The sequence below is a fragment of the Paecilomyces variotii genome, assembly GCF_004022145.1.
Source record: "Paecilomyces variotii strain CBS 101075 chromosome Unknown C8Q69scaffold_3, whole genome shotgun sequence".
In the NCBI taxonomy this organism is placed as follows: Eukaryota; Fungi; Ascomycota; class Eurotiomycetes; order Eurotiales; family Thermoascaceae; genus Paecilomyces; species Paecilomyces variotii.
Genome location: NW_021167142.1, coordinates 1559918 through 1584907, shown reverse-complemented (window position 1 = coordinate 1584907; position 24990 = coordinate 1559918). Strand labels below are relative to the sequence as shown.

The window sequence follows — 24990 nt, the reverse complement described above, 5'->3', positions numbered from 1 at the left end:
CGGTGGCCGTCAAGGAGTCTGGGCGACTGCCTTCGAACTGTTGTCTCCTCTTGAACATCCTCTTGAACACTGTACTGTTAGATAATGGAGGTCTGATCTGGACGCATTAGAGGGTCAATCAAGTAACTCTGGCGACACAATCATCGTTACTAATTGGCGTGAACATGGTCACATATATTTACAAAGAACAAATGGAGCGAATGTGTGAGTTTTAAAAGCTTTGCTGTTCCTGTATTCACCGCCTACTACATAACGCTAGCTCCATGACTGCTGAGGGCGCGGGCGGACACTGAAAACGTGGCAGAAAGGCGCGCAAAAACCCATTATTTGGTTGGATCAAATCTTCTTGCGACCGCGCAAGTCCAGGCATAACAGCTTGTCAGAGGGCTCTGCTGGCATCAAGGGAGCGGACTGACTTGCAGACACCCATTTGTTCCGGCCCAGTGTCTTCCTCAGCATAGAGGACCTTCGATCCCTACAGTTGAATTCGTTACGAGATTCCGGAAACAGATAACAGTTCCCGTTGCGCTGCTTCCCCTGGACTCTTGCTTGTCCTTGCGACATCTCTTTCGATAGCTAGACCCTTCCCCTGTTATAGGAGATTGCCGACAGTTTCTGTTCCGATATATACAGCATTTCCCGAGCGGACGACTCCGAAAACGTCTATCTGCAGTTCGGAATAATACAGTTGCGGCGTTGCGCGCGGTTATACATCCTTTCAGAGGGTGCCCAATATGCCAACCATGTGGCTCTCAGAAAACCAGAGTAAGCGAGAATATCCTTCCAGATAATGTCACTGGAGACATTGGCCACCACCATATTGGCCGACGCCTTGTCTTGACCCTGGACTTGGTCGCATGCTTGATTGCGTGACTTGCCGATGTTTCTCTGCATCGGCATCTTCCTCGCACTCTGATTACCGTAGCTGAGGGCAATTCCATTGGCCCAACGCGCACGACTCACTTGCTCATAACACCATTGCTAACATGTGCTTTGATATATAGAGATCGGGGTGGTCTTCTGCTCTGCTGGTAGGTGAACTCTATCTATTTCGCAAATATAGCCATACTACTTCCCTACGGCACCCGTTGCATGTATACCTAGCGGATACTTCACCATACTAGTCAAGTAACTTCGACAAACTGGCACAATATCACAAGATTCTTCCATTGACGTCTAACGATGATTCTTTGTTGCTCTCTATAGGCGGGTTGTTCTTATTTCTTGGAGTCTTGATGTTCTTTGATCGGTCAATGTACGTATAATCCGCAGGGCGAATCCTCAATCTACGTATGAAAAGATCACAAATACTAATCTCTATACCTTTTATAACAAAAGGCTTGCCATGGGAAATGTACGTCTGCGCCCATATATACCGCACGAAACCCTTTATTGCAGATCTGGACCATACGCCCAGCACCCATCTTCACCGCTAACATGAGCTTTCCCGCTTGTCTAGATCCTTTTCCTCATCGGGTTGACTCTCATCATCGGCTTTCAGAAGACTCTCGCCTTTTTCTCCCGTCCACATAAGCTGAAAGGAACCGTCGCATTTGCCCTCGGTATCCTTCTCATCCTCCTCCGCTGGCCTTTGACCGGTTTTCTCATCGAGCTCTACGGCATATTCATCCTGTTTGGAGATTTCCTCGTCACCATCGGTCAATTTGCCGGCAACATTCCCGTCGTGGGACCCTACATCAAGACCGCCCTGGAGACGTTGGCTGGAGGAAGGAGAAACGCTGAATTGCCAGTATAATTACGTTGGATTGAGCGAAGAAAGAGCCCAGATAGATCTGGTGCTTTTGTTCTTTTTCTCTGATATATTTCATATTATTTGAAGCTCCTGGCTTTCCTTGTTCTTTGGGAATGCCTGCCTATGGTGTTATGTATGAGGCGTCGGGTGGATATCGTGCCGTGTCTCCTTTTGATTGACACGACAGAATGCCCGGAATAAGGCGATGATATGACGGATGGATAATTCAAGGATTGCTTTCATGATGTCTACAGCTCATTCTATGCTTAGGGATAGACACTTTATACGTATGTACAGCATATTATAATTCATGTATGAACGGTCAGTGATCCAGGGTCTCTTACTGCTACTGTCTTATGTATCTGGCGGATCTCTGTCCAGTATCTAATTTTCCCCTAGGTGATAATCATCAAGGAATCTATCCGGGAACACAGTGATGATGAGGCCGTGAATAGAGAAGTTATGCATGCCGATATTTATCTCCAAGGATCAAAATGTCGAGTAGAACAATGAAAAAAGCAGCCGCAGTGAGATACCGACCCCGCATGGTGGGGGAGTTTTAGGTTAAGAGATATTTATTTACGCTACCACTACATCTACATTTACCTTGAACTACGAAAAGACACGCCCCTGACATAAGTGCAATATGTCGCGAATCATTGACAAGTCCGAGCTTGTAGATTCCAACCGGTTAGTTCCTGACGATCTTATCAACATCTATCGAGTTGATGAGAAAACCGTGGTCAAATTATGCGAGCCGTTCCGACTTTCTGAGGCTGAGGCTCTACGATACGTCCATTCTCGGACCTCGATTCCCGTCCCAAAAGTCTTGAATGCATATGTCGATGAATCTCTCAACCGTGGTGTTATAGTTATGGAGTATGTGGAAGGTGAGGTTCTGCGCGATGTGTGGGACGATATGGACGATGAACGACGCAAGAAGATCATACAACAACTTAAAGGCTTTATAGCGGGACTACGGAGTATCAAAGGGAAATTAGTTGAATCTTTCGATGATATAACTTGCGAGGATCCCGTTTTCCGTGCTGAACTAGGATGGTTTGGTCCATACAAGACAGAAGATGAATTCAACGACGGCTTGATCTGAGTGGTAGGCCCTTGCTCCCAGGGATATGAAACAGACAGTATTGGGACCGTGAGCTCTTTGGTTCACAAAGATAATGTTCTAGCGCCGAGGAAAAGCTATGCGTAGTCTACATCTCAAACGTTCGAATGCGCCGCGAAGACAACCTAGGACATCGGCGTTTGTAGCATCCATGACAGAAGCTATAATCTCTTCATTCTTGCCATCAACAGAATACTCTCCGGGGAAGGGAAAATACGATCTCCCTATCTCATCTGGGAGTCAACACTCCTGTACACTTTAGTAACTATGTCTTTCTCAAAATATTTGATATTCCAAGTCAGATACAGTTAGACTGAGAATGATGAGAGCCCCTCCTTTTCTCCCTCTTTTTCTTTTTTTGGAACAATTTTCCTAGAAGCCCCAGCGCTATGTTTGAACGCGTGTTGATAAGGAACGTGATGTCTGGCGCTTAAGAGCAGAGCGATCATTGGCTTCTGTTATACTAGGCGGACCAGGGCGGCTAACTGTGTTATCAGATACTACTAAGATCTTAATAGCACAAAGTACCTACTATGTAACATCATCGTCAAAATTCCGTCTACAAGAGTAAAGAACCTGGCTTTGCTATGTTCAGAAATGATATAGTGCCCTGCTGTCAATAGTTTGCCTTCCGGATTTCACTTTTCAAAAACTCGATTGATTTCAGCCTAATCTACACCTCAGTCTGACCATGCCTCCAAAACCATATCCCGAACCTCTCTCGATCTCCCCTTTGTCTGCATCCGAACACACTCACACTTTAATCCTCCTCCACGGCCGCGGCAGCAATGCTTCCCGATTCGGCCACGAACTCCTCCGCTCCGCGAATCTCCCCGCGCGGCTACCAACTGTCAAATTCGTCTTCCCGACCGCGCGTCGACGACGCTCGACGGCTCTCAAAAAGATCCCTATCCATCAATGGTTCGATAACTATTCACTCGACGACCCGAACCAGCGGACGGATCTGCAGGTGGAGGGGTTATGTGAAACGGCAGCGTTTCTGAGAGAGCTCGTTGTGCAGGAGGCGGGGATCCTGCGTGAGAAGGGGTATGAGGACCATGATTCGTATTCACGCATCGTGCTTGGAGGGCTAAGTCAAGGTTGCGCGGCGGCAGCTTTTAGTTTGCTGGGTGGTGGATGGGGTGAGAATGGACGGGAGACGTTGGGTGCGTTCTGTGGAATGAGTGGATGGTTACCGTTCCAGGGGCAGTTGAGTGAAATTCTAAATTTCGGAATCGAGAATGACCACGAGTCCCTAGGTGGGCTGGACGAAGGAATGGATCAATTAGATATAGAATTCTCAGAGGGAAGCGATGATGAAGAGGAAGACGAGGACGCGGACGTTCATGAAGAAGATGACGATAATAACGACTTTGAAAGCAACGATGATGACACTGAGGATAGCAGCTCCTCAGATGAAGATCCACATGAACAATACAACAATAACGAAGATCTGAGTTCGTTCGATCCATTTGGGGAGGATAGTGACGACTCGGACCCCGGCACAAGCACCGAAGAATTCTCAAGAACTATCTCAGCGATCAACCACTTGCGCGATATTCTTGATCTCCCACCTCTCCTGAATGCAGGTGAAGAGCACAATTCCGTATCAAGAATCACCACACCAGCCGATGTCAACCACCTTCGCACCCCTGTTTTCCTAGGACATGGCGCGGCGGACCCAAAGGTCTCCGTCAGGCTTGGGGAGGAGATGGTTCGGCTCCTTGCTGGACCGTTGGATATGGATGTGACCTGGAAGCGGTATGAGGGCTTTGGGCATTGGTATAAAGTCCCTGATGAGATCGATGATCTAGTTGATTTTCTACGCACCAAAGTCGGGGTCCCTGTTAGGATGTAAATGGACCTTGATCACAATATCAATCAATATACCCTAATTGGCGTCGTTTTCCATCTTGTAAAAGTTGCTAGCCAACGTGTGTTCATGTCATAGAATATAGTTCACTAGTGATACTCCTAAGTTTGGACGAAAAATGATATTAAGCAAGAGAGCGTATACTCGCTGTTTTGATGGAATGTTGTGGATGTTTATGAGATGCTTCCTGGAAACATATTTTCCTTAGCCTACAGCGGGTGCTTAGTTTCGATTTCGGTTGACTCGTACCAGAGGCAAAGAAATGTACAGTAGACCTTGCTATGTATTTGTTTCTTCAGAAATCGGACTATGTTGCCCTTACAATTATAAAGGCGTTCCACGTGGTTATAAGGCTCACAATGTCATTGGGCTCATGCCCGTCGCCGTGGAATATCCAATTGTTGCCTGTTAGAAAGTGTCCAGAGTTTCTGAATTTAAGGGTGTCCTCTTGTGCCTCTTACTGAATAGATTACAATGGACCTAACATGACATTTGCCTTGTTGGGCCAATAACACGCTTGCAACATGGGTATTTCACTGCTGATTGTGCGAGATACCACCTCTTTGCTGATCCCGTCTAGCATGTAGTGCGAATACCTCCAAATTTTCCGATTATAGAACCCCAATGACCTCTTATATACCGTTCTTCACAAGGTGCGAAGCGTTCTTAACGACAGCGTCAATAGCGTCGCCGAAGAAGACTCCCTCGGGGTAGTGGGCAATCAGAATACCCTGGGTGCACTTCGCTGCCACGACTCCCTCCTTTCCCTGTAGTTCGAAAGAACTTGATTAGCGTCCTATCTGATGGAGTACCAGGGAAAGTAAATGATATTAATAATCACCTTAGCCACGTGTAGCGTAGGGATAGTCCGCTCGGGGAGACTCTCGTGTGTAAGATCCTCAAGCTTTGTGAAGAAGTACTTGGAGCCTCCGAAAGAAACTCCGCTTTCTTCAGCCTTCGACTTGTCGCTGAATGCGCTAGCGAACGTCTTCATCTCGTCTGGAGAAATCTGTAACGGTATTTCCCAGGTCAGCGGAAGATCATAACGGTAACCGCAAGTTGCAGAGCCTCTGCCACAGATAAACTGAGGAGCATCCATACCTGAGCACCGTTGGACTTGGCCCACACAGCAGCACCGGTAACGTCAATAACAACGGCCTTGTCAATCAAGGAGCCGACAACGCTAGCCCATGTCAGTGGATCTCCTGGTATTATGCGAATCAACGAAAAGGGTGATATACTGGTCGTTAAGGTATCCTGTTTGGCAAACAATGTCAGTAATGGACTTGGTAGCTTTTATAGCAGGATATGACGAATTGTCAAGGGCAAGAGCTCTTAATGTCCGAACCAGGCCACATACCGTCCCAAGACATGGTGATAGTAAGTCTCTCCTGGAGACTGAAGTACAGATAAGATGATAAGGCAGAGCAAGAGACAAGAAGAAAAGGTGCACGTCCTCCGTAAAAGGAATCCCAGGGAAGTTGTCTCTAATAAAAGCGGGAGATGGCGGTGTTTGTTGATGGGAAGTATGGCCAGGTTGTGGGAGAAGAGTTAAGGAGACCGGCTAGGTGGGGTGAGAGTGTGTTGGCGTACCTGCCCCGCCGTCGGGATGACTGCATCGCTTCTCTCTCGTCTTCTTCTCTCCATTGAAACTTGTCCCCAAAAATGTCCCCCATATCCTTTTTGCCGGAGATGAGCTTTCGCTTTGCTTTCATCCTATATTCCCACGCCATCCTTCTGTACCCCATCTGCACACTCTGGCATCCATCTTCATGACCTGCTGTTGTCCATCTCGCCCACAGGAGCGGTGACAGAGTTGTCTCAAGGTGCGGGCCTAACCTCCACTAAGGATGCTCAGCCGGGTCCACGGAACAGAAGAACGGAGGCATCAACAGGCATCAAGGATGCTATGGCGAGCAGGGCAAAGGGAATCCTGAAGCCAGCATATAGCCGACTACTGTCCCATACTGATTTCTCTGAGGATTGTTCAGGTGTATCTATACTTGCCCTCAATTGAAGGCGTCAGGGATTGCCATAAAAAGAGCACCAGCTGCCAAGACCGAACGCGCCGGTGACCCACCTGCTCTCGGCGCAGAACGCCTCGCATGTCATGTCGCGTGGCGGTCTGCATTGGGATCTTGACCGTTGGGATGTACAGCAGAACTCCCTGCTGTCTAATCCAACCGTGTGCTCTCGAGCTAGGCCTCAATGGCAGATCGCTTGAGAAGTTGATTAAGAGGCCAGACGACTGAAAGCTATGGCTTACCCGGTCTGCTATTGAAACCGACACTGACCAACCAGAAGGGACACGTTTACATTCACTCAGGATGGTTTGATCATTGATGATGACACTGAGCATATGCAAGAAGTTGAGCTAAGATGAGAGCTTTACCGTATGTTCAACATATCACCGCTTTTCCAACTGAGGTAGGGATTCTGGCCTCTGTACCACCGCTGTCTCCTTAACTATATAACTAAGTCACCCTATACAATTTCTGTGTCGGTTTTTGTAACCTGGAAATATCAAGTGATGCTGTGAGCGCGCAGCCTTATCAGTATCTGGCAACTGGCTATTTTAATATATCTTTTCTTCCTTCTACAACAAAAATAGTATAGAGGATCTACAGTACATATGCATTCCTCGGCTCCGTAGGAGCAGCGCAGGCGGTAGCCTTGGTAATGCACGACTGGAAGAAGATGGGTAATATTTCTGCGCTTCGCTAGATAAAGCTAGCAGCTCTTCTGAGTTTAGCCAGGTCTTGGTTGGATTACCACACAGGTTCTCTCATAATCCAAGACCACGAAAGCAAGAATAGTAGAAAATCATTTGATACGGGAATAGGATCTTGATTGCTTAAAGAACTGGAGGGTACTGGAATCAATAGACTATTTATGTCCTCGGACTTCATCCTGATCAATTGTTGCTTGGAGCACTGCCTCCGCCACTATTCCTGAGCATTTCCTACTTCCGGCATGTCTGCTCTGATCCTATATTGATGGAAATAGGTGGCTTCTTGTTGTTTGTTCTATGCCCTTCATATAGGGTGCTAGTGGCGTTTTGCAGCTAGTTGGGCGCCGACAGGTTCCTATCTCTAACTCGCACCGGAGAATGATCTATATTCGGCTCAGTAGAACTATCTTGGGGGAAAGAGAAACATTGCAATAGTTAAAGTCTCAGTGCCCCTTTTCAAAATCGCGACGAAAATATGACTGACATCATCTTGCTAGTGCTTTTTAGCTGAGAGATGGTTAATTAGTCTCTTGTCGCATTAGAATATCGCAGAGTTGTCCACTGGAGATTACTGTTGGACAATCATAAGCATCTACTGTGCTTTTGTCGAATCCTTTAGCACGGAAGCAGAATCTGAATTGCTTGCTTTACTCTAGGTCTAGGGGGGATTGATCCCATATTTATCTCTAGCATACAAAGAATCTAGATCCTAGTAATCTAGTAATCTAGTAGGTTCGATCCAATTCTATACGGGAATGTTGTGTAACAGATCATTGCAGATCACCTGGCGTTTGCTTTATACGCCGACAGCTTTTATATATTAGGTCTTGAAGTGCTGCATTACTATAAGTCTATATTTAAAAATATAGACAATGGGCGCATTGTGTCCGTTACTCAGTCCTGAGTGCCATATAAACATAATTATTAGCCGAGACATCTATTTACATACCCATATTAATTATCAAGGGAATAAAACATAATTATACAAAGCACTGCCTTGACAGTGATATCGAAATCAGTTATTCGCTCAGGAAGGCCTATATATGTTGCTGTGCGTTGACACTGGCGATCACAGCTGGGTTTCTGACCTCAGATGAAGCCCACGCCTATTGCAACATCCGGCTGCATATCAATCTTCTGATTATAGGTACCTTCTGTTGACAACCAAGGAGTTTGCATATTCCAGATATAATAACCAGCTTTCAAACTGACCTTGATTTGGCACCCCTTGGAATGTTTAAGGGTCTCGGGAATTATTGTGCTTAGCAATCCATGGAAAACATGCGCCAAATCAGCGCGCTTTATTAAGTAGACTGTGACTGCGCTACTATAGCACTAAGATAACGCTACTAGGAAATGTTCCGCGTGGTGTCGGTTCACAAGTTAATTCCTACGGCATCAAGTGCGGCGGCAACTTGCTTGTCTTTATGGTATGGATGAGAAGAGGAATGAATCCCTGCCAGGATCTGAGAAATTCAGTTGCCCCAGTCCTTGAAGCAAAATAAATGGCGGCGGTATGCTCTAAGTCAAGGTACAAGGCTGAGTCGGGTGTAAACAGCATGGTGGCTGCCAACATTGAGTCTTAGAGAAGCAAGCCCTCTCTGGGCCTATAGTTTCATGTTTGAGTTTGAGTTATAGTATTACAAACCACATAATAATTGTTGGCCAGTATTGCAACAGGGTCGTATTGGCCCCCGTAGATCCGTTGACAGCGATAGGTTTAACTTTCAACGTATTCGGATTCGTTGATTTCTCTGGGAAATGGCTGAAAGGAGCATATGATATCTACAATTCGGAACTCGGGGCCACACCAGATAATTCTCGTAGTAAGGAATTGCTTTGACTTCAAGGGGGTCATCTAGTTAACCTATGACGGTCACCCGACTCAGATGCCTGGTAGTCGAGGGTTCATTCCAATTCGGGTGTAGATAATGCTGTATTCGCAGGTAGTGAGAATATTCTTGTCATATCCTAACTAATACTGTACATTCAATGCCGCCTGACAAGAAACTTGTACCGAGTTAAGGCTGAATTAAGATGGGTTAAGTTAGCTGGATTAGCTCTTCCGAGCCGTGTTTCACGATCTGAAGTTACTTTGCTGCAATGTGCCTGTTATTTCACTTCCTCTTGGAGCTTCCATAATTGCATACACCGTCGGCGTAGCAGCAAGCACGGTATTCGGCTAGAGATGCAATCAAACCAAAGCCAGGGTTTTCCTTGCATCAGTCCTGCTTTCCCACTGGCCTTGTGTTTTTTGTTCCTTTACAGGGCCTTTCCAGATATCTTCGGCAGCGATGCTTCCGACCGTTGAGCTTGGCAGTTTCAAATCCGCAACGCCGTCGAATGCACAGACCGCTCAGAGATGGCCTCCAGGAGGTTATCGTGCGATGTCCCCTCAATGCTCGTCAACTGTTAGTTATTTATGCTTGGACAAAAGATGGAGAAGGTCAGTCAGTCAGTTGAAGCAATGCAAAGATGCCCATTTGACGTCCGAGCCCAACTCACGGATCTCTACTTAGATGCGTGCGCCATCTCGTGCTGCTTGTAGACCAGCGCACGTTTACTATTCGCAGCTGGTGAAATAAGCATATCGGGACACGTCGATAGCGATCTCCAGAATGTGAGGGCATGAGCGCTCACTGGTTCTGTTGTCGAGAAGCAATTTCCACACCATCATGTCCAGACTTTCGCCTGACGGCTAATTTATACCCGCTCGAGCCGCGGACAGTCTACTCAGGCATGATCCTTGGTCGAGATGTCAGCGTACCTAGCAAGCCCCTGCCGTCTCGCCCGTGAAGCGTCTCGTCTTCACGGGCGATACCTAAAGCGCACGAGGGGGTTTCGTGTTGGAGCTCCACACGAGTGCGATGTTTTCTTCCATTTAACTATTCGTAGTTTGCTCTCGGCCATAGTATCCGGTATGGAGTACTTCTTACCCTCGATATGAGACGGGCCAGTTCTCTACTTTCACTTACTCTTATGTTGCAATCAGGGCCTTCTGGAAGGCTGTCCGTTCCTTTTAAGCGGTAATTATCATTCTTTTCAACTTATATCAACACGTTCCTAAGTATATTCTCGCTACTGGTATTGCGATAAACGACAGAACATGGCTAGGGGACTATTTGGCAGCACACCGAAACGCTCTATGACCGATCCTGGTGTGTTACCACGAAGGGACCGCTCAACAGCGGGACAGCTCTCAGCGCGGAGCCATTCTCCACGGGACCGTCGTGGTGCTGCGTCGAGAGCAGACTCAGAGTGGCATGAAGCTTCGGAGAAAGGGTCGCAACATCGTGGCTGGCAGAGCGCATCGCCTCAGTTTGACGCGCATTTGACAGAGACGCCAGAAGATTTCTTCTTGGCCAATCAGCAACTTGATGCTGTGGCAGATGAGAGTATGATAGGCATCGCCTTAGGGAGCCCCAGACTCGCAAGTTCCTATATTGAGACGACAAAGGAATCTCCCGACCAGGATGCCATAGCATCTGTTAAGACGGGAGATACACCGACGGGAGATACACCGCGAACTCCTCTTCGAAGGAAACCAAGCAAATGGAAGAAAATCGGGAGTCTGTTTAAGGGAAAGCAGTCTGCACCACGCTCGAGGTCTCCCTTTTACCAGGTTGAAGTCACCGAGGAGGACAGGCAAGATTCTGCTTTCGAAACAAAGCTTCAGTCAGAGTCTGTACTTCGTCTTGATGGAGCAGATGTCAAGAAGGGGAGTCGAAGAGAGAGGATGACGCAAGTAATGCAGTCGCCGCAGGAGATACAGTATGATTTCTCTGACCAGCGTGAATCAAACGACGAACAACAAGAGGAATGGCCGATCATTAATTCAACGACAGAGAAATCATCGGACTATACAGCAGCAGAGCCAGTGCCGTTCCTGCATGTTGATATTCCGGATATTCACATGGAGAGGTATAGCATTATGTTTGGAAATGTGCTTGGCAATGATCAGTCTTCAAGGCTGCTTGCCAGACGAAGCAAAACCCTAGAGAGCTTAGCTGTCCCTGGAACAGAAGTAGGTATCCTTGTTCCTAATATATCATTGTCTAAACTAACGACTGCAGCCTCCATCAATGTCCCAACGACCCAGCGTTCCTCGACGTCGGGCAACATCCCCGGCAAGGTCGACTGCATTCCCATCACTACCCGCCCATCCCAAGGCGCGCAAATATCTAGATTCTTATACACTGCCCCGCGGACCTAGCCCTCTGAGTAAGCTCAAGGCTGAATCTATCGCTAACAGCACGAAGCTTTCTGTGGCGGACAAGGACAGCTCACATCACACGGCAACTCCATCTTTGGACGCATCCCAAGTCTCGGATGTCGATGAGTCATTTATTTCCGCTACATCAGTTGATACGCATTCGGACTATATTGACATCATAATCAAAGGAGATGTTGCGCATGGGAGAAACTATGAGATGGCTGTTGTGGACAGTAACTAGGACTTCTTTTCTCAACACTTAAGCCCGCTTTTTTCTCTTTTCTTTTTTGTTGAAATAAAGAATAAACCAAATACCTGAAAGCAGAATCTCCGTGATTAACACAGGCCAATCAAAGAAATTAGAGAGAAAGATCGTAATCGCATATAAAAATTGTTCCCATAAGAAGTTGAAATATTTGCACACGATATCCCTAAGAACCAAAGCAAACATACTTACAAAGCGACGCGGAGGACCAGGCTTTTGTTCAGTTCTAGGGGAAACGCAACAGAACTCGACCTCTGCTTTTGATTTCTTAAGTTTTCTAAGCCTATCAACACTCCTGCTTTGCTCTGACTTTCATAATTGCGTATCTTCTATGAGGGCCGCCCAGATATCCTTTGCATTTATCTAATACAGTCGGATATAATCGTCCACCTGGCACCCACCGTCCTTGGAGCAGATAGCGTAGAGGTCATATCTGTTCTTGTCGGATAATATCTCCTTTACCCGCGCGATACGAGATTCACTCAGGGGATCCTTCTTTGGAATGAGGTTCGCAGCTATTCTGGATATACGATACCTTCTCTTTCTGCGGAAGAACTGTACGACTGATTCGAAACTTGGCAGTCGCATGGCATTCACGAATTGCTGCAGTGAAACGAAAACAGGCTTAAGCTCACCATGGCATTTGCCAGAACTTTTTGACGTGGTGGAGGTTTCGTATAGAACAAAGTAGGCTTCCGGGTTAGCCCCAAACATGAGGAAATGCTCTAGGATCAGGCCGTACTCGCCCAACGGTGCCTCCAATTCATTCTGGAAGGAACCTTGCCATATCCACTCCTGTTTCCCTTCAATGACTGACGCGCCAAAGTGGAGGAGAAACGAAAGCCAAACAGTTGGGGTTTCCTGGGCGGGTTTTCGGACATGCTTCATATCCTCTGTTTCCACCCGCTCATACGATGATGCGCCCTCCTCTAAGAGGAAACGTACCAACCGAGAATTGCCTGTAAGGGCCGCCGACAAAAGGAGATTCAAGCCGTCTCTGGTCTTCAACGTGCCAGCGTCCATTGATACCCTCTGAAAAACATACTGATTTTGCCGGAACACTGCTGCGAAGTGAAGATAAGAGAACTCAGTACCAAACTTAGATAGGGATCCTGTAATGGGTATTTGCAATCCCCAATTGGTAAATCTGTCATCTGACGCTGTGTGATCAGGATATGTGGGCGCAAGCTGTCTGTAGCTATGCAATACCGAACCGAACTCTTCCGCGATCTTGATAGGCGGTTCTTTTCCAATAGCCTGCAGTCCAGCAAACCACTCAAAAGACCACTGCAGATTCTGGCGACGCAGTTCTGAGTTCCCTTGATTATAGTGCTGAGGTATCGCAAACTTGGACAGTGCTAGCAGCAAACGGCAATAGATATCTGTATAATCAATCCCCTGGAGCCGGCTTCTGATGTCACTCAGATTTGGGGTAGATTCTAGATATTCTCTCACACTTCGATGAACAAACCCAACTTCGTGCTGGAAAGATGCATCTTCGTACAAATTCATCAACGTCCGGGCATTATGTATGGGTTTCATTTCCAACAATCCTTTCGTTAAGCAGTCTAATTGGAGTCGTACATTTCTCTCTCTGTCCAGCACTTCTTGATGAGTATACCCTCTCACCGGGGCATTGAACGGAAAGTTTGGATCTTCAGTGTCATCAAGCCAGGAGTACACAAGGGCGTAGTGCCGCTGAAGCGGAAAGGTGCTGGCAAGAAGAAGCATTTTGTCGGAACGTCTGCGATCGCGAGGTTTAATTTTGGCAAGCAGTTTCTCAAACAACTCATTGAGGGTCTCTGGGATTTCATTGAGCGTTTCCCAAAGGACTGACGGAGGATCAAAATTTGCAATGTCATCAAGAAGTGATTGAACCACAAGAACGACCCACAAGAACACACCTTCGGCTTTCTTGACTATTTCTTCCACGAAGTCCTGGTATATCTTGCTTACCCGGTGGAACATTGCACTATTCTCGAATGCAGACCGGCAAAATCGAGACATATCGCCTTGAGTCAGTTCGTGAAGACGGACTCGAAGACTCGGATCGTCGGAGAAAGTTTCCATAAATTGATTATGTGGGCGACTACTGACGCATATCTTGATATCCTGTGACTGCGCCCATTTTTGGAGACTTTTGGCAAGTTCCCAGTGTTCGAAACTTTTACCTTCGTATTCATCGAGACCATCAATGAAAAAGCAGATACGATGGTTAGGAAAGGATTTCCTGTTCACCAACCTTTCGAAGGCAGCTTTCACATCGTCAAGACAGAACGGGGCATTTCCAGACCAAGATCTGTCCAGATCAAATAGGTCCCATTGATCTGGAAAAATCTGCTGGATGAGCTCAGGACATTTCTTGAGAGTCTGGAAGAGAATGGCTCTGTAGAGTCCCTCCATAGACATCTGTATTCTGGATCCAGAATTCCAAAAAAAGAAGCGGGCAAATATCAATTTCTTTTCCCCTGCCCAGCTCTCTAGCTCCCCCTGAACGCAAGGATTGTTGCAGAGAAATTTCATGAGAGTTGATTTTCCAGAGCCAATCTTACCACTCACGTGGTAGATTGAATTTCCTGATCTCAACCATGTCAAGAATGAGGTGCGTGTATGCCTTCGCATTTCTCTCTCGAGGTCACTCAAATCTTGTTCATTGCTCTCCTCTTTCACAATCCACCAGTAAGTCCCATCTTCGGCGGTTTTTATGGCACGCTCACGCAAATACATATCCCCGAAATCTAACCGGACTAAAATGTCATTCTCTCGCGGTATGGACTGGGCGATCATCTGCAGCTTTGGCAGGAGAAGGGTGATGTGGGTGGACGGCTCAACAGTGCCCCTGGCGGTTTCCTGGATCGTCTTTGAGCCACTCTTCTCTTCTTTGTCCCGGGTTATTTTTATCGCTTCTCGCAATTCATCTATAAGATCTGAGATCTCAAGTGTCCTATCACTTTGTGCACGCTGGCACTCTTTTAGAATACTATCCAACCGCGAGTTGGCCGAAGACTGCTGTTCACTACCCACTTATTTAGCCACAAGAATGTGCGAATACAAGTACACATTCGTTTCAACTCACCTGAAGATTATTCCCAGCAACGTAAGGGTCTGCAGTCGGCAACTATCCAAACTCCTTTCAATCGATGCTATCTCTTTCTCTTTCCTGATGCTCTTGAAACTGACTTTCATACTCTTCCATTTCGAGTCTTTGTCTACCACTGTCAATTCCTTCAGGATACTTTGAAGCGTATCGGATTGTTGACGGCAGATTTGGCAAATTTCACGTAGCGATCTTTCATGTTTTGTCTTCCCTCGAAAATGAGTGTCCAAGGTGTTAGTCGCTCTGCGAATATTATCGAGCAATTCCTTACTACGAGAATTATCTGGCGTGCTCCCGAGTTCCGAATTGTAGATGTCGTACGCCCCTTTGATCCATTTCCCAGAGAAATCAATAAAGCTGAGTATGTTGGAGACCAAGCCTACCGCTGTCAATGGATCCATGAGGGCATTACCATCGAAAGGAGTCGCTGCTGTTGCAAAGTCGGTGAACAAATCTCTGTGCTTTTGATACTATAATCGAAACTCGAACATGAAACTACAGGCAGAGGACATGCTGTTGACAGCCGACTCAGCCTTTTATTCTGACCTAAAGCGAGCCACCATCATTGCTTTTGCTACAATAGCTGGGGGGAAGTGAGTTGTTCAGCCCCTGGCAGGGATTCATCCCAATAAAGATAAGCGAGTTGCCGCCGCACTTGAGACTGCAGGAATTACTTAGCCTGTGAACCAACACTACGCGGGACATTTCCTAGTGGCCTTATCTTAGTGCTGTAGTGGCGTAGGACATTGTTTAAAGCGCGCTGATTTGTCGCATGTTTTCCATGGCTTGCTAAGCCTATCAGGCGGATAACATATCCCGAGACCCTCAAACCATTCCAGGAGGTGCCAGACGACGATCAGTTCGAAAGGTGGTTTTAACAGAATATCCATAATCAGAAGGCCGGCAGCCAAATACTGCAATAGGCTATCTAGGCTTCATGCGAGGTTGGGAACCCAACCGTGATCGCCCAGTGTCAAAGCACTAATTACAATATAGTAATCCAACTAAGGAGCCCTCTGCTAGCTTAATCTAGCGAAGCGCAGAAATATTACCTATCTTCCTCTAGTTGTGTATTATTGCGCTGCTCTTACGCGGCTTAGAAATAGATATATATTAACTATAGATTCTCTATATTACCGTTATCGCATAATAAAGAAAAGATATATTAATATAGCTAAATATTAGATATTGATAAGGCTACGCGCTTACCTCTCTTATAATAGTATCACCTTTTATTTCTATATTCGCGGATATTAACATAGAAATTATATAAGGTTACTTAAGTATATGATTGAGGAGATAGCGGTAGTACAAAGGCCGGAATCCCTACCTCGATTAGAAAAGTGGTGATATGTGAGACATAGGTAAAGCTCTCTTTGCCTACGCCTCTTTCCCTTCTTCTCTAAGAACCGTGAAAGACCTACAGGAGCTTTCCAGTAAATCACACGTTTCCACGAAGAAGAGGACCGCAAATGGGGTGCTGAAGACTCACCAAGCAAGCATAGTTATTCGGATGGATAAGGGACTTAGTATTTGGAAGCAGAAGCCGTCCCGAGGAGGAAAAACATACCGCAGTCACAGCAGCCACCGCTTCCAATGAGGAATTGGAGGTCGAAACGGAGGCTAGGGTCAATTCAACACTCGTGATATTCCTACGGGTTAGATATAAAGCCTACATTTTGATTTAGTGCGGTGAATATATTGAAGGCTGATATTGAATTTAGCTATAGCTAGCTCATGTGCTTTACGCACTAGATTGCGAAGGCCCAGCACTCTCCACACCTTTCTTGGATACGTCATCATAGAATGGCAACCTCACACCAGATACAGTCCACTCCATTCCAGGATAAGCATCACTCATGACACGAACGTTTACGATTCTGTTGGTCGTAGCGGATTCGCTGGGAAGGGCCTCTTCTGGGAATTTGACGGAGGATTTTGCAACCACATTTCCGTTCTTCTGGTGCCCTTGTCTCCTGCCCTTTTCACGGTTGTTATTTGCAACCGGTGGCCAAGATACGCGCTTTAGTGCGAGCAAGTCACCGTCTGCGCCATTTGGCGCAGCAGCGGTGACTATCAGGAAATATCCTTCTGTCTGCGGTTTGGGGAAACGAGGTGCGAAGATCTTGTACTCTGGATTCGTGTGGGGATTCTGTCGTGTCAACGTCACTACCATGCCAGTGCTGGAGACATCTGAAACGGAAACAGATAAATTCGGTATGCTGGATGCCGCTCTCGTGAACTGATTGGCTGTAGCTGAGGTGAGATGTAGTTTCCTAGCGAATGACGATATAGACGACGCTGGAAGCGAGGATAAGGCCGTGAGCGAGGCCGGGAGAGCTTTCGACGGATTCTCGGGTTCAATGCCGGGTAGAATTGAAAGGGGATGGTCTGAAGGCCAACGTGCGGATTTGATGCATTGCAACAGGGTGATCATCTGGCAGCAAGCAGATATGTAACCAAGCTCTGCCAGAATATCGATAGACGCTTGGATGACACGGATGCCCTGATCTAAGACCGAGATCTGATCACCGACATAATCAGAAATTGGCAGGTCAATTCTTGACATGTATGCTTGGAGGAGAAGGAACGCCTTCACATGCGGATCCCACATTGGAAGATCACCCATTGACTCCACCGACAAAGGAAGATTAAGCGCAAGCTCCGCGTTGATCAGGTCTTCGTTGTGACGGACGGGTAGCTCATCGAATTCTGTGGCCGAGCACATCCAACTGAGCACGTCGTGGAAGGTAGGATCACGCTTGGCATGAGACATCAAGTATCTGACAGTCTTATGCGAGAGATAGTAGAAACTCATGATCTTTCCGTAAGGTGTTGGATCAACATCTCCTGTAGCAGAATCGAAGACAACACAGGATGATTCGGCCAGCTCACTAAGAGACTTGTCAACCAGATCAATCATGAAGTCAGAGGCTAACTGCTGCGCAGCTATCGTGTTATGTTCTTCAGCCGATATCTCAAGGCCATAATATGAAGGGTTCTTGTGCAACCTGCGGAAGAAGAACGTCCAAGTCAGGTAGTCGAGAGCATCCTGCTTGGTTTTGATAGTTCCTGCAGAAACTTCGGCACCCAAGTGGTTGTCGAGGACTTTGTGTAGGGTCGACTCTACTGGAAAGCCAGTGTGAAGGAAATGCTTATAGAACGCCTTCTTAGAATCCTGCGTGAAAATACGAGCTATTCCAGAGGAATCGAACTGGGGACGTCCTGCACGACCCAGCATTTGAAGAACATCGGTCAGATCCATGTCCTTGTAAGCTTCGATCTTTGCGTCGAAGTATTGCGTGCCCTTAACAACCACTAGATGTGCGGGCAGGTTGACACCCCAGGCAAGGGTACTGGTAGCAACGAGGACCTGAATCTTGTTGTTTGCAAATAGTTCCTCAGCTAGCTGTCTGTCAGACTCAACTAGACCAGCATGGTGCAGACCAATCCCGAAGCTGAGTGCTTCACGAAGTGCATCGTCTTTGACACGTGCAAGGTTGAGCTGGAGATCCTCTTCGGACATGCGAACAAACCGCCGGGGGTTGTCTTCCATACCACAATAGTTAATGAGATCCTTGGCCGTTAGACGTGTCTGTCGTCGAGAAGCGACGAAGACGATCACAGGCTTATCAGGTGAGTGGCTCTTGATGGCAAGAAAGGTAGGCCGGTTCATCGATTGCATAAGTGGGCAGAAGCCGCGCTGTTCCGGAAAGCCATCAATATAGATTTCTAGCGGCACAGGACGCACAGAATGTCTGAAGTTGAACAGCCCCTCCTTGACGCCTAGCCAGTTCCCAAGATCAGTGGCATTAGCACAGGCAGTGGACATGCCTAGCAGCCTAACAGCACCTTTGGACTGAGAAGCGATATAGTTCATACGGGATACAATAATCTCCAGAATAGGACCACGGTCACCACCCAGCAGATGGATCTCGTCAATGATGACTAGGCTGACTTGTCGCACGTATCCCCTAGTTTGCCAGCTGCGGGATATACCATCCCATTTCTCGGGGGTAGTGATGATGATATCTGCATCTCTGATAGTCCTAGTGTCTGGCGTATTGTCACCAGTCAACTCGACAAGCTTCAGTCCCATGGGGGCCGTTAATCTCTTCCCCCAATCCTGCACACGCTCTCTCACGAGAGCTTTCATAGGTGCGATATATACCACCTTCGAGCCCGGTTTCTCTCGGAATGCCCACCACATAGCCAGCTCTGCTGCTACTGTCTTTCCACTTCCGGTGGGAGAACCAAGAAGCACATTGGACGGAGTATGGTATAACGTATGGAATATCTGTGTCTGCATCGGATTGAAAAATTGGAACCGCTGCCCATATATCTCCTCTAGGATTGGGTTCTTCAAGGCGGAGATAGGTAACGGTTGGAGGTCCAGCAAATCCGTATAGACACTTTCAGTATCGGGACGGATCAAATGCTGGAAGGAAACGGGAGTAACGGTTTCAGCGCCCAGCCACCTATCGGACACAGCCCGGACGTAAATTTGACTTGGCAGTGGGTCAGATAAAGGAATAGTGAAGTTGAGTTCGTGTTCGTCGTGAAGTTTCTTCCGACTAAGGATGAAGTATTCATGGTGGTATATCTCGGACGTGTCCGAATTCTCAACCCAGATCCAATAGGGCTCTGAGGCACCGTGATGTCTATCGTTCCAAGTAAACTCGGGGTAGACATGCAGACGGATGCGGAGGACATCCCTGTTCAACGGCGCAATTTCAGCCTCAACGCTTAGAGTCGGGAAATTATCTAGAAGCTTGGCTAGAGTCTTGCCCATACGCTGATTATGAACGAGCTGTCCAATCTCAGCTGTCTCCATGTCCCTCATAGATTCTATAGAAGATGTCGGCAACTTCTCGTCGAGATTCTTGAGAATCGGCTGAGGCAAATCGAATTGATGGAAAGGGTGCTGGAAGGGCCAGATCTGCTTCTCAATCGATTTACACATTGAGAGGAGTACCTGACATTGATAACCCCATCGACGATTGAGTGCTATCATGAACAGAGCGCGACAAATTCGAGCAGCATTTTGAGCCACATAGGCTGAATCGGACACAAGAGCGAAATCTTCCAGTCTAGCGCGGGAAATGTACGACTGAAGTAGGATATTCGTTTTTGCATGGGCTGAATCGTTTCCTCCTTCGACCTCAGTCTGCACCGCTTCCTCACGTAGCCTTTCTAGTTCCTTCGATTCATTGTCTCTGGACTGTATGTTGTCGAACTCACCACTCATGCTAATCATCCTGAGCACATCAGCCTCGCTCGCTTGTGCGTGCATCATTTCATTGAAGATCTCAATGGAAGTCTGCAGGACGTAATACTGGCTTGCAATCCGGCCAACATCTTTAGCACGAAGCTCTTCAGTCTTCTCGTTGAATATGATCATCTGGCTTTTCTGCAGCACACGTGCCGCTTGAATGATTAATTGACGGCGTCTCTGGACCAGCATCGGGTCATCACGGATCTCTGCCCAGTCGATCCCATAATTTCGTGGCTCCCGTTTCATGCGAACGAACAGATAAGAATATCCAAGCCATTGCACAGCTTCTGCCACTGAAGTGACGGTGCCCAGTGAGATCTCTGCATTCAGATTGTCGACCAGTTTACTAGAGAACCTGGATTCGATAGGTTGTTGTGCAGTTACAGCAGACAGGTAGTGGTGTAGCTTGTCGTGAGTGGTGCAGATAAAGCCAATACCTGTGTCTTGGAATTGTGGACGACCCGCACGACCAAAAATCTGCAGCACATCGAGAATCCCAAGATCAACAAATTTACCCTCCTGTGCACTATACAACTGTGTTCCCTTGATGACGACGGCAGCCGCTGGCAGGTTGACACCCCAAGCCAGAGTCGCAGTACAGCAGAGTACCTTGATCAAACCTTCAGAGAACATCCGTTCCATGAGGTTGCGGTCAGTTCTTGCCATTCCCGCATGATGTGTACCGAAGCCACTGACAAACAAGTCCCGCAGTTCACGCGCCCGAGCATTCTTCAGATCCTTTAGCGCTTGAGAATAGTGTTCGTGGTCCTGGGAACCGAACAGCGCCTCGCAGCCGTCTTCGATGGCCATCTGCCGCAGCATCCGTGCAGTTTGGACGGTATCCTTCCGGGAGTGCACGAACACCATGACCTGGTGGCCTCGCTCCAGCATGTCTCTTACTTTCTCAAAAGCGACAATGTCAAGGTTCTCGCGAGACTCCTTCTTTCCTGGTTTTCCTTTCACGCCAATGAAATGCTGTTCGAGAGGAACAGGACGGAACGATGAGTCGAAGAAAAAAAGGCCCGCCATTCTGTTGACCTTCAGGAAATCGGCAACGTCTATATAGTTCGGTAGAGTTGCAGAAAGACCCACGATACGAATAAGAGATTGCGTGCTCTCTACCTGCCGCTCCGTTCTAGCCACCAATGATTCAATGACGGCACCACGCTCATCGTGCAGCATATGAACTTCATCGATGATGAGAAGACGGACTTTTTGTACGAGTTCCGTATCACCAGTGCTTTTCCGCGTAACAACGTCCCATTTCTCAGGAGTTGTCACGATTATCTGCGTCTCCACAATCTCTCGTTTGGTTAGCTGCATATCACCAGTCAGCTCACGGACCTGAATTCCCAACCAGGCAAGCCGCTTGCCCAACTTTTCGGTGACTTCAGCAGCTAGAGCCTTCATTGGAGCAACGTAGACAATCTTGAAATCATCAACGTTGACTGTAAACTCGGTAGCATCGGGCTCCTCCGCTGGATTGGGAACGCAATTCCTGCCAATGGCATTTAGAATTGTCAACATGGCTGCATCCGTTTTACCAGCTCCAGTCGGAGCACAGATTAGCATATTCTCGCTAGTCTTGTAGGCAACCTCATAGAGCAGACTCTGCATCCTATTGAGAGTTTTGTATCCTTTGAACGTGCCCCTGCACAAGTGGTCTAAATCTGATATGCGTACGAGCTTCTGATTGGGAGCAAGTGAACCGACTTTAGCAGCCGGAATCTCGAATTCAGTGTATCTCTGTTCCTCGATCTGCCTGCTTCCGATTGGAAGTCCATATTTCTTCCCTCCAAGTGCCAGGGTGTTACGCGAGTCGTGCATCTTGTATACATGAGGGTATTTCGGCTCCTCCCTGTTTTGTCCCGGCGCTAGAGTCGCATGCTTATGCTCGAAATCCTGTCGACGAAGCATTTGCTCGCGTTCGGCCTTTGTGTGTAGTTTACCGGTGAAGAGACCGTCCGTTTGCGACTGACCTTTGCCTGTTGTAGGAGCAAGGATGTCTGCCCGGTGAGCTATTATATCAATAACTAAGTCGAGATCATCGAAGCCCACAATCTCTGCGAGAGACATTTGCAGTTCATCATCACTGCTGTCAGTAGCCAGTACTGCTGTAATCTGCTGTACGATTTCCGCTACATCGAGACCCGGCTTCTTAGCCGCAAGGGCCTGGCATTTCGATTCGAGCCAGGTATAGTCGTAGATAGATGAAGTAGGTAACGGAACACCATCAATGTCGTCTAACTCGTCAAGGCTCTCGTCATCGGAACTGATGACGTCCCAGATATCATCCACAGTACCTGGAGAGGAGTAGTCTTCATCAATATCCAGCTCGAGATCTGAACCATAGTTGATCTCATCTTCAGCCTCTTTTCTTGGTAGCTTCAGCTCTGCGATAGCTTGCCGCATAGCAGACAACTGGCTGAGCCACTGCGACTCTGCAGAAGATACTCCCGCCATGATTCGTTTCCTTTCTCGGGCAAATCTGACTGAATGCAGTTTTGACGTAGACAGGGATGGGAGGTGGCGGTAAGACGAGGGAATGACTCAGTTAGACCCGATAAGAGATCTTCAGGCTGGTGAGTCCCAGGTATAGGACTCTGTTGTATAAGCGATTATTGTCTTCGAGAAGATGACAAAAACAACTGTGCTAAAATTGTCACCCCGCGCGGGTACGGCGATTGTAACTTTAATTTATCGCCCAGGCTAGATACTCGTGGTTTAGCGCAGATATGACGCTCAGACCAAGTGGGAAGGCGGTGCGGTGGCAGCGCGTCTCAGACCGGTTGTCAGGAGATAACTAGCTGACATCGATCCAGGCAGTACTAATCGCTTCCTCTCGCCATCTCCCTTGACAAGCATCCAAGCGCGTCTTTATATTACTGAACAGCAGATCTGCATTTTGACGAATCTCTGCGTCCTACACCTCTCCGCTAGGGTTCTCTCCGGTTGTCCTCTTATTTGTCCGCCATTATCAGCCCGCCACCACCATGCGGAACGTCTTGTTCATCGGTGTACGTTTCAATGGCAAGAGTCCACTTTGAGCTGCAGGCTGCTAATTTCCTATACTAGGTATTTCTGAAATCTCCCGATTCTGCCCTGAAATCTGCCGATCCTGCTGCGAAATCGAATGCCGTGCAGCTATGTGGCGAGGAGGATCTCAGCGACTTTCGGTGGTATAAGGGCACGTACGTCTCCTTTCGTCCCTTGTCTTGGCAGACGAATTGAAGAAACAACTCTCAAATGATATATGATACTGATATTCAGTATTCTGAAGTATCCGCGAATTCATGGTGACTTATTGTGACATCTTCGTGCAGCGTTCACAGCCAGGTGTGCCAATGGCCATCCGCCAGGAAGTACAGGGAGAGGGATATGTATGACAACTCCGTTTGCCCACTTGAAACTTTTCGAGTCCTCCTGATTCTGACATTTCAAGAACTTCCATGTGTTTTCCCGGTCAGAGGGTGTGGCAGCTGTTACTATCGCACGTCAGAGTTACCCTGATTTAGTGGCACACAGTCTTAACAGAAAAGTGCTCGATTCTTTCCTCACCAAATACCCAACCTCATCGTTCCAGGGCCACACTGCAGAGAGCCACCCGTTCGATTTACCAGAGCTGAAGGAGTACATTGTCACCTATCAGGACCCAAGTAAAGCCGATAGCATTTCGAGGGTCCAACAGGAGCTGGGCGAGACAAAGCAAGTCTTACATAAGACTATCGAACAGGTGAGAAACCCCTTTCCGCCAGTTTTCTAATTTATCACGCTTAGCCCGTTTCTTTTGGTGAGCATCATGCGAACTTGCACCTAACATATAGCACATCGCTTTCATCTCATCCCGTTCTGTGTATGCTGCAGTGGTAAACTAGGCTAAGCTTACATTATAAATCCCAGGTCCTGGAGAGAGGCGAAAAGATCGATTCTCTTGTTCAAAAGTCCGACTCGTTGAGTTCTCAGAGTAAAATGTTCTACACACAGGTACGTTGAAAAGAGTAACGCTGCCAGGAGAAGCTCTTCCTGCTAACTTCCTGAAAATAGGCCAAGAAGCAGAACTCTTGCTGCTCTGTAATGTGAAAAGCCAGCCTTGCGCCTTTTCTGGCGGGTTATGGCCCTGCAAGCCCATGCTCCTGGTTTAATGTCACCTTGGCTAGATCTGTTTTCGTCCGTTCATTTTCCTTTGTGAGATGTTGCACCTTCTGTCTGAACTCACATTGAACCATCTGCTAGCACCTTTCTTAATGACATGCGTTGTCGGAACGTATTCTCATCGTTGATCAACATTACATCTTATCTTGGCCTTGCTTGAGAAATGGAGACAATAGGACAGCTACGATCCTCTTGTAGCATGAGTAACGAAAATATTTTGCCTCTCCTTCTTCCACCGACTTGCTCTTTCTCGCTGCTATCGCTGTGTTATGTCTCGCGGTTATATAGTATACGGTCAGATTGGAATTGAAATGTGCATATATAGAAATATCTGGAGCGAAGCTCGCTGAGCTTGAATCCTCTAGCAACTAGCTCAGCCTATTTACCTCTATGAGTGGAGCTAGAAAGGCGTGGGAGAAACCCGACAGGTCTGCCCGTAGGCAGGCTCCGACAATATATAGTTAACTGAACTTCCCCATTAGTCAACAAATCCCCGCAGGTGTGT

The 24990-nt window shown here is 47.4% G+C and overlaps 8 protein-coding genes across 8 annotated transcripts; 5 read left to right on the top strand and 3 right to left on the bottom strand.

Moving 5' to 3' along the window:
• The first annotated feature begins 552 nt into the window (after positions 1–552).
• On the top strand, positions 553–1882 carry C8Q69DRAFT_213111 (Got1-like family protein). Its single transcript, XM_028626213.1, has 5 exons — positions 553–765; positions 1005–1031; positions 1207–1255; positions 1339–1354; positions 1460–1882. The coding sequence occupies exons 1-5, from the start codon at positions 735–737 to the stop codon at positions 1754–1756; spliced, it is 420 nt and encodes a 139-aa protein (XP_028486671.1). The 5' UTR covers positions 553–734; the 3' UTR covers positions 1757–1882.
• A 517-nt stretch (positions 1883–2399) lies between these two features.
• C8Q69DRAFT_505897 (hypothetical protein) lies at positions 2400–2861 on the top strand (the record flags this gene model as incomplete). The annotated part of the gene is made up of 1 exon (XM_028632753.1): positions 2400–2861. One exon carries the CDS (start codon positions 2400–2402, stop codon positions 2859–2861), a length of 462 nt encoding a protein of 153 aa, XP_028486670.1.
• Positions 2862–3412: 551 nt separating this feature from the next.
• Positions 3413–4834, top strand: C8Q69DRAFT_212996 (Alpha/Beta hydrolase protein). Its single transcript, XM_028626211.1, has one exon. It carries the CDS (start codon positions 3571–3573, stop codon positions 4735–4737), a length of 1167 nt encoding a protein of 388 aa, XP_028486669.1. The 5' UTR covers positions 3413–3570; the 3' UTR covers positions 4738–4834.
• Positions 4835–5300: 466 nt separating this feature from the next.
• Positions 5301–6432, bottom strand: C8Q69DRAFT_212994 (profilin). The gene is made up of 5 exons (XM_028626210.1): positions 6113–6432; positions 5994–6009; positions 5854–5935; positions 5594–5761; positions 5301–5519 (listed from the first exon to the last, which is right to left on the bottom strand). The coding sequence occupies exons 1-5, from the start codon at positions 6123–6125 to the stop codon at positions 5385–5387; spliced, it is 414 nt and encodes a 137-aa protein (XP_028486668.1). The 5' UTR covers positions 6126–6432; the 3' UTR covers positions 5301–5384.
• A 4078-nt stretch (positions 6433–10510) lies between these two features.
• On the top strand, positions 10511–12131 carry C8Q69DRAFT_212980 (hypothetical protein). Its single transcript, XM_028626209.1, has 2 exons — positions 10511–11507; positions 11557–12131. Exons 1-2 carry the CDS (start codon positions 10590–10592, stop codon positions 11935–11937), a joined length of 1299 nt encoding a protein of 432 aa, XP_028486667.1. The 5' UTR covers positions 10511–10589; the 3' UTR covers positions 11938–12131.
• Positions 12132–15459, bottom strand: C8Q69DRAFT_518944 (hypothetical protein; the record flags this gene model as incomplete). Its single annotated transcript, XM_028633456.1, has 2 exons — positions 12132–14977; positions 15038–15459. 2 exons carry the CDS (start codon positions 15457–15459, stop codon positions 12325–12327), a joined length of 3075 nt encoding a protein of 1024 aa, XP_028486666.1. The 3' UTR covers positions 12132–12324.
• A 1167-nt stretch (positions 15460–16626) lies between these two features.
• Positions 16627–22975, bottom strand: C8Q69DRAFT_462107 (DNA/RNA helicase MER3/SLH1, DEAD-box superfamily). Its single transcript, XM_028630290.1, has one exon. It carries the CDS (start codon positions 22794–22796, stop codon positions 16803–16805), a length of 5994 nt encoding a protein of 1997 aa, XP_028486665.1. The 5' UTR covers positions 22797–22975; the 3' UTR covers positions 16627–16802.
• C8Q69DRAFT_491089 (Longin-like domain-containing protein) lies at positions 22973–24909 on the top strand. Its single transcript, XM_028632137.1, has 6 exons — positions 22973–23350; positions 23409–23524; positions 23614–23713; positions 23776–24066; positions 24234–24317; positions 24378–24909. The coding sequence occupies exons 1-6, from the start codon at positions 23327–23329 to the stop codon at positions 24411–24413; spliced, it is 651 nt and encodes a 216-aa protein (XP_028486664.1). The 5' UTR covers positions 22973–23326; the 3' UTR covers positions 24414–24909.
• Positions 24910–24990: the final 81 nt, after the last annotated feature.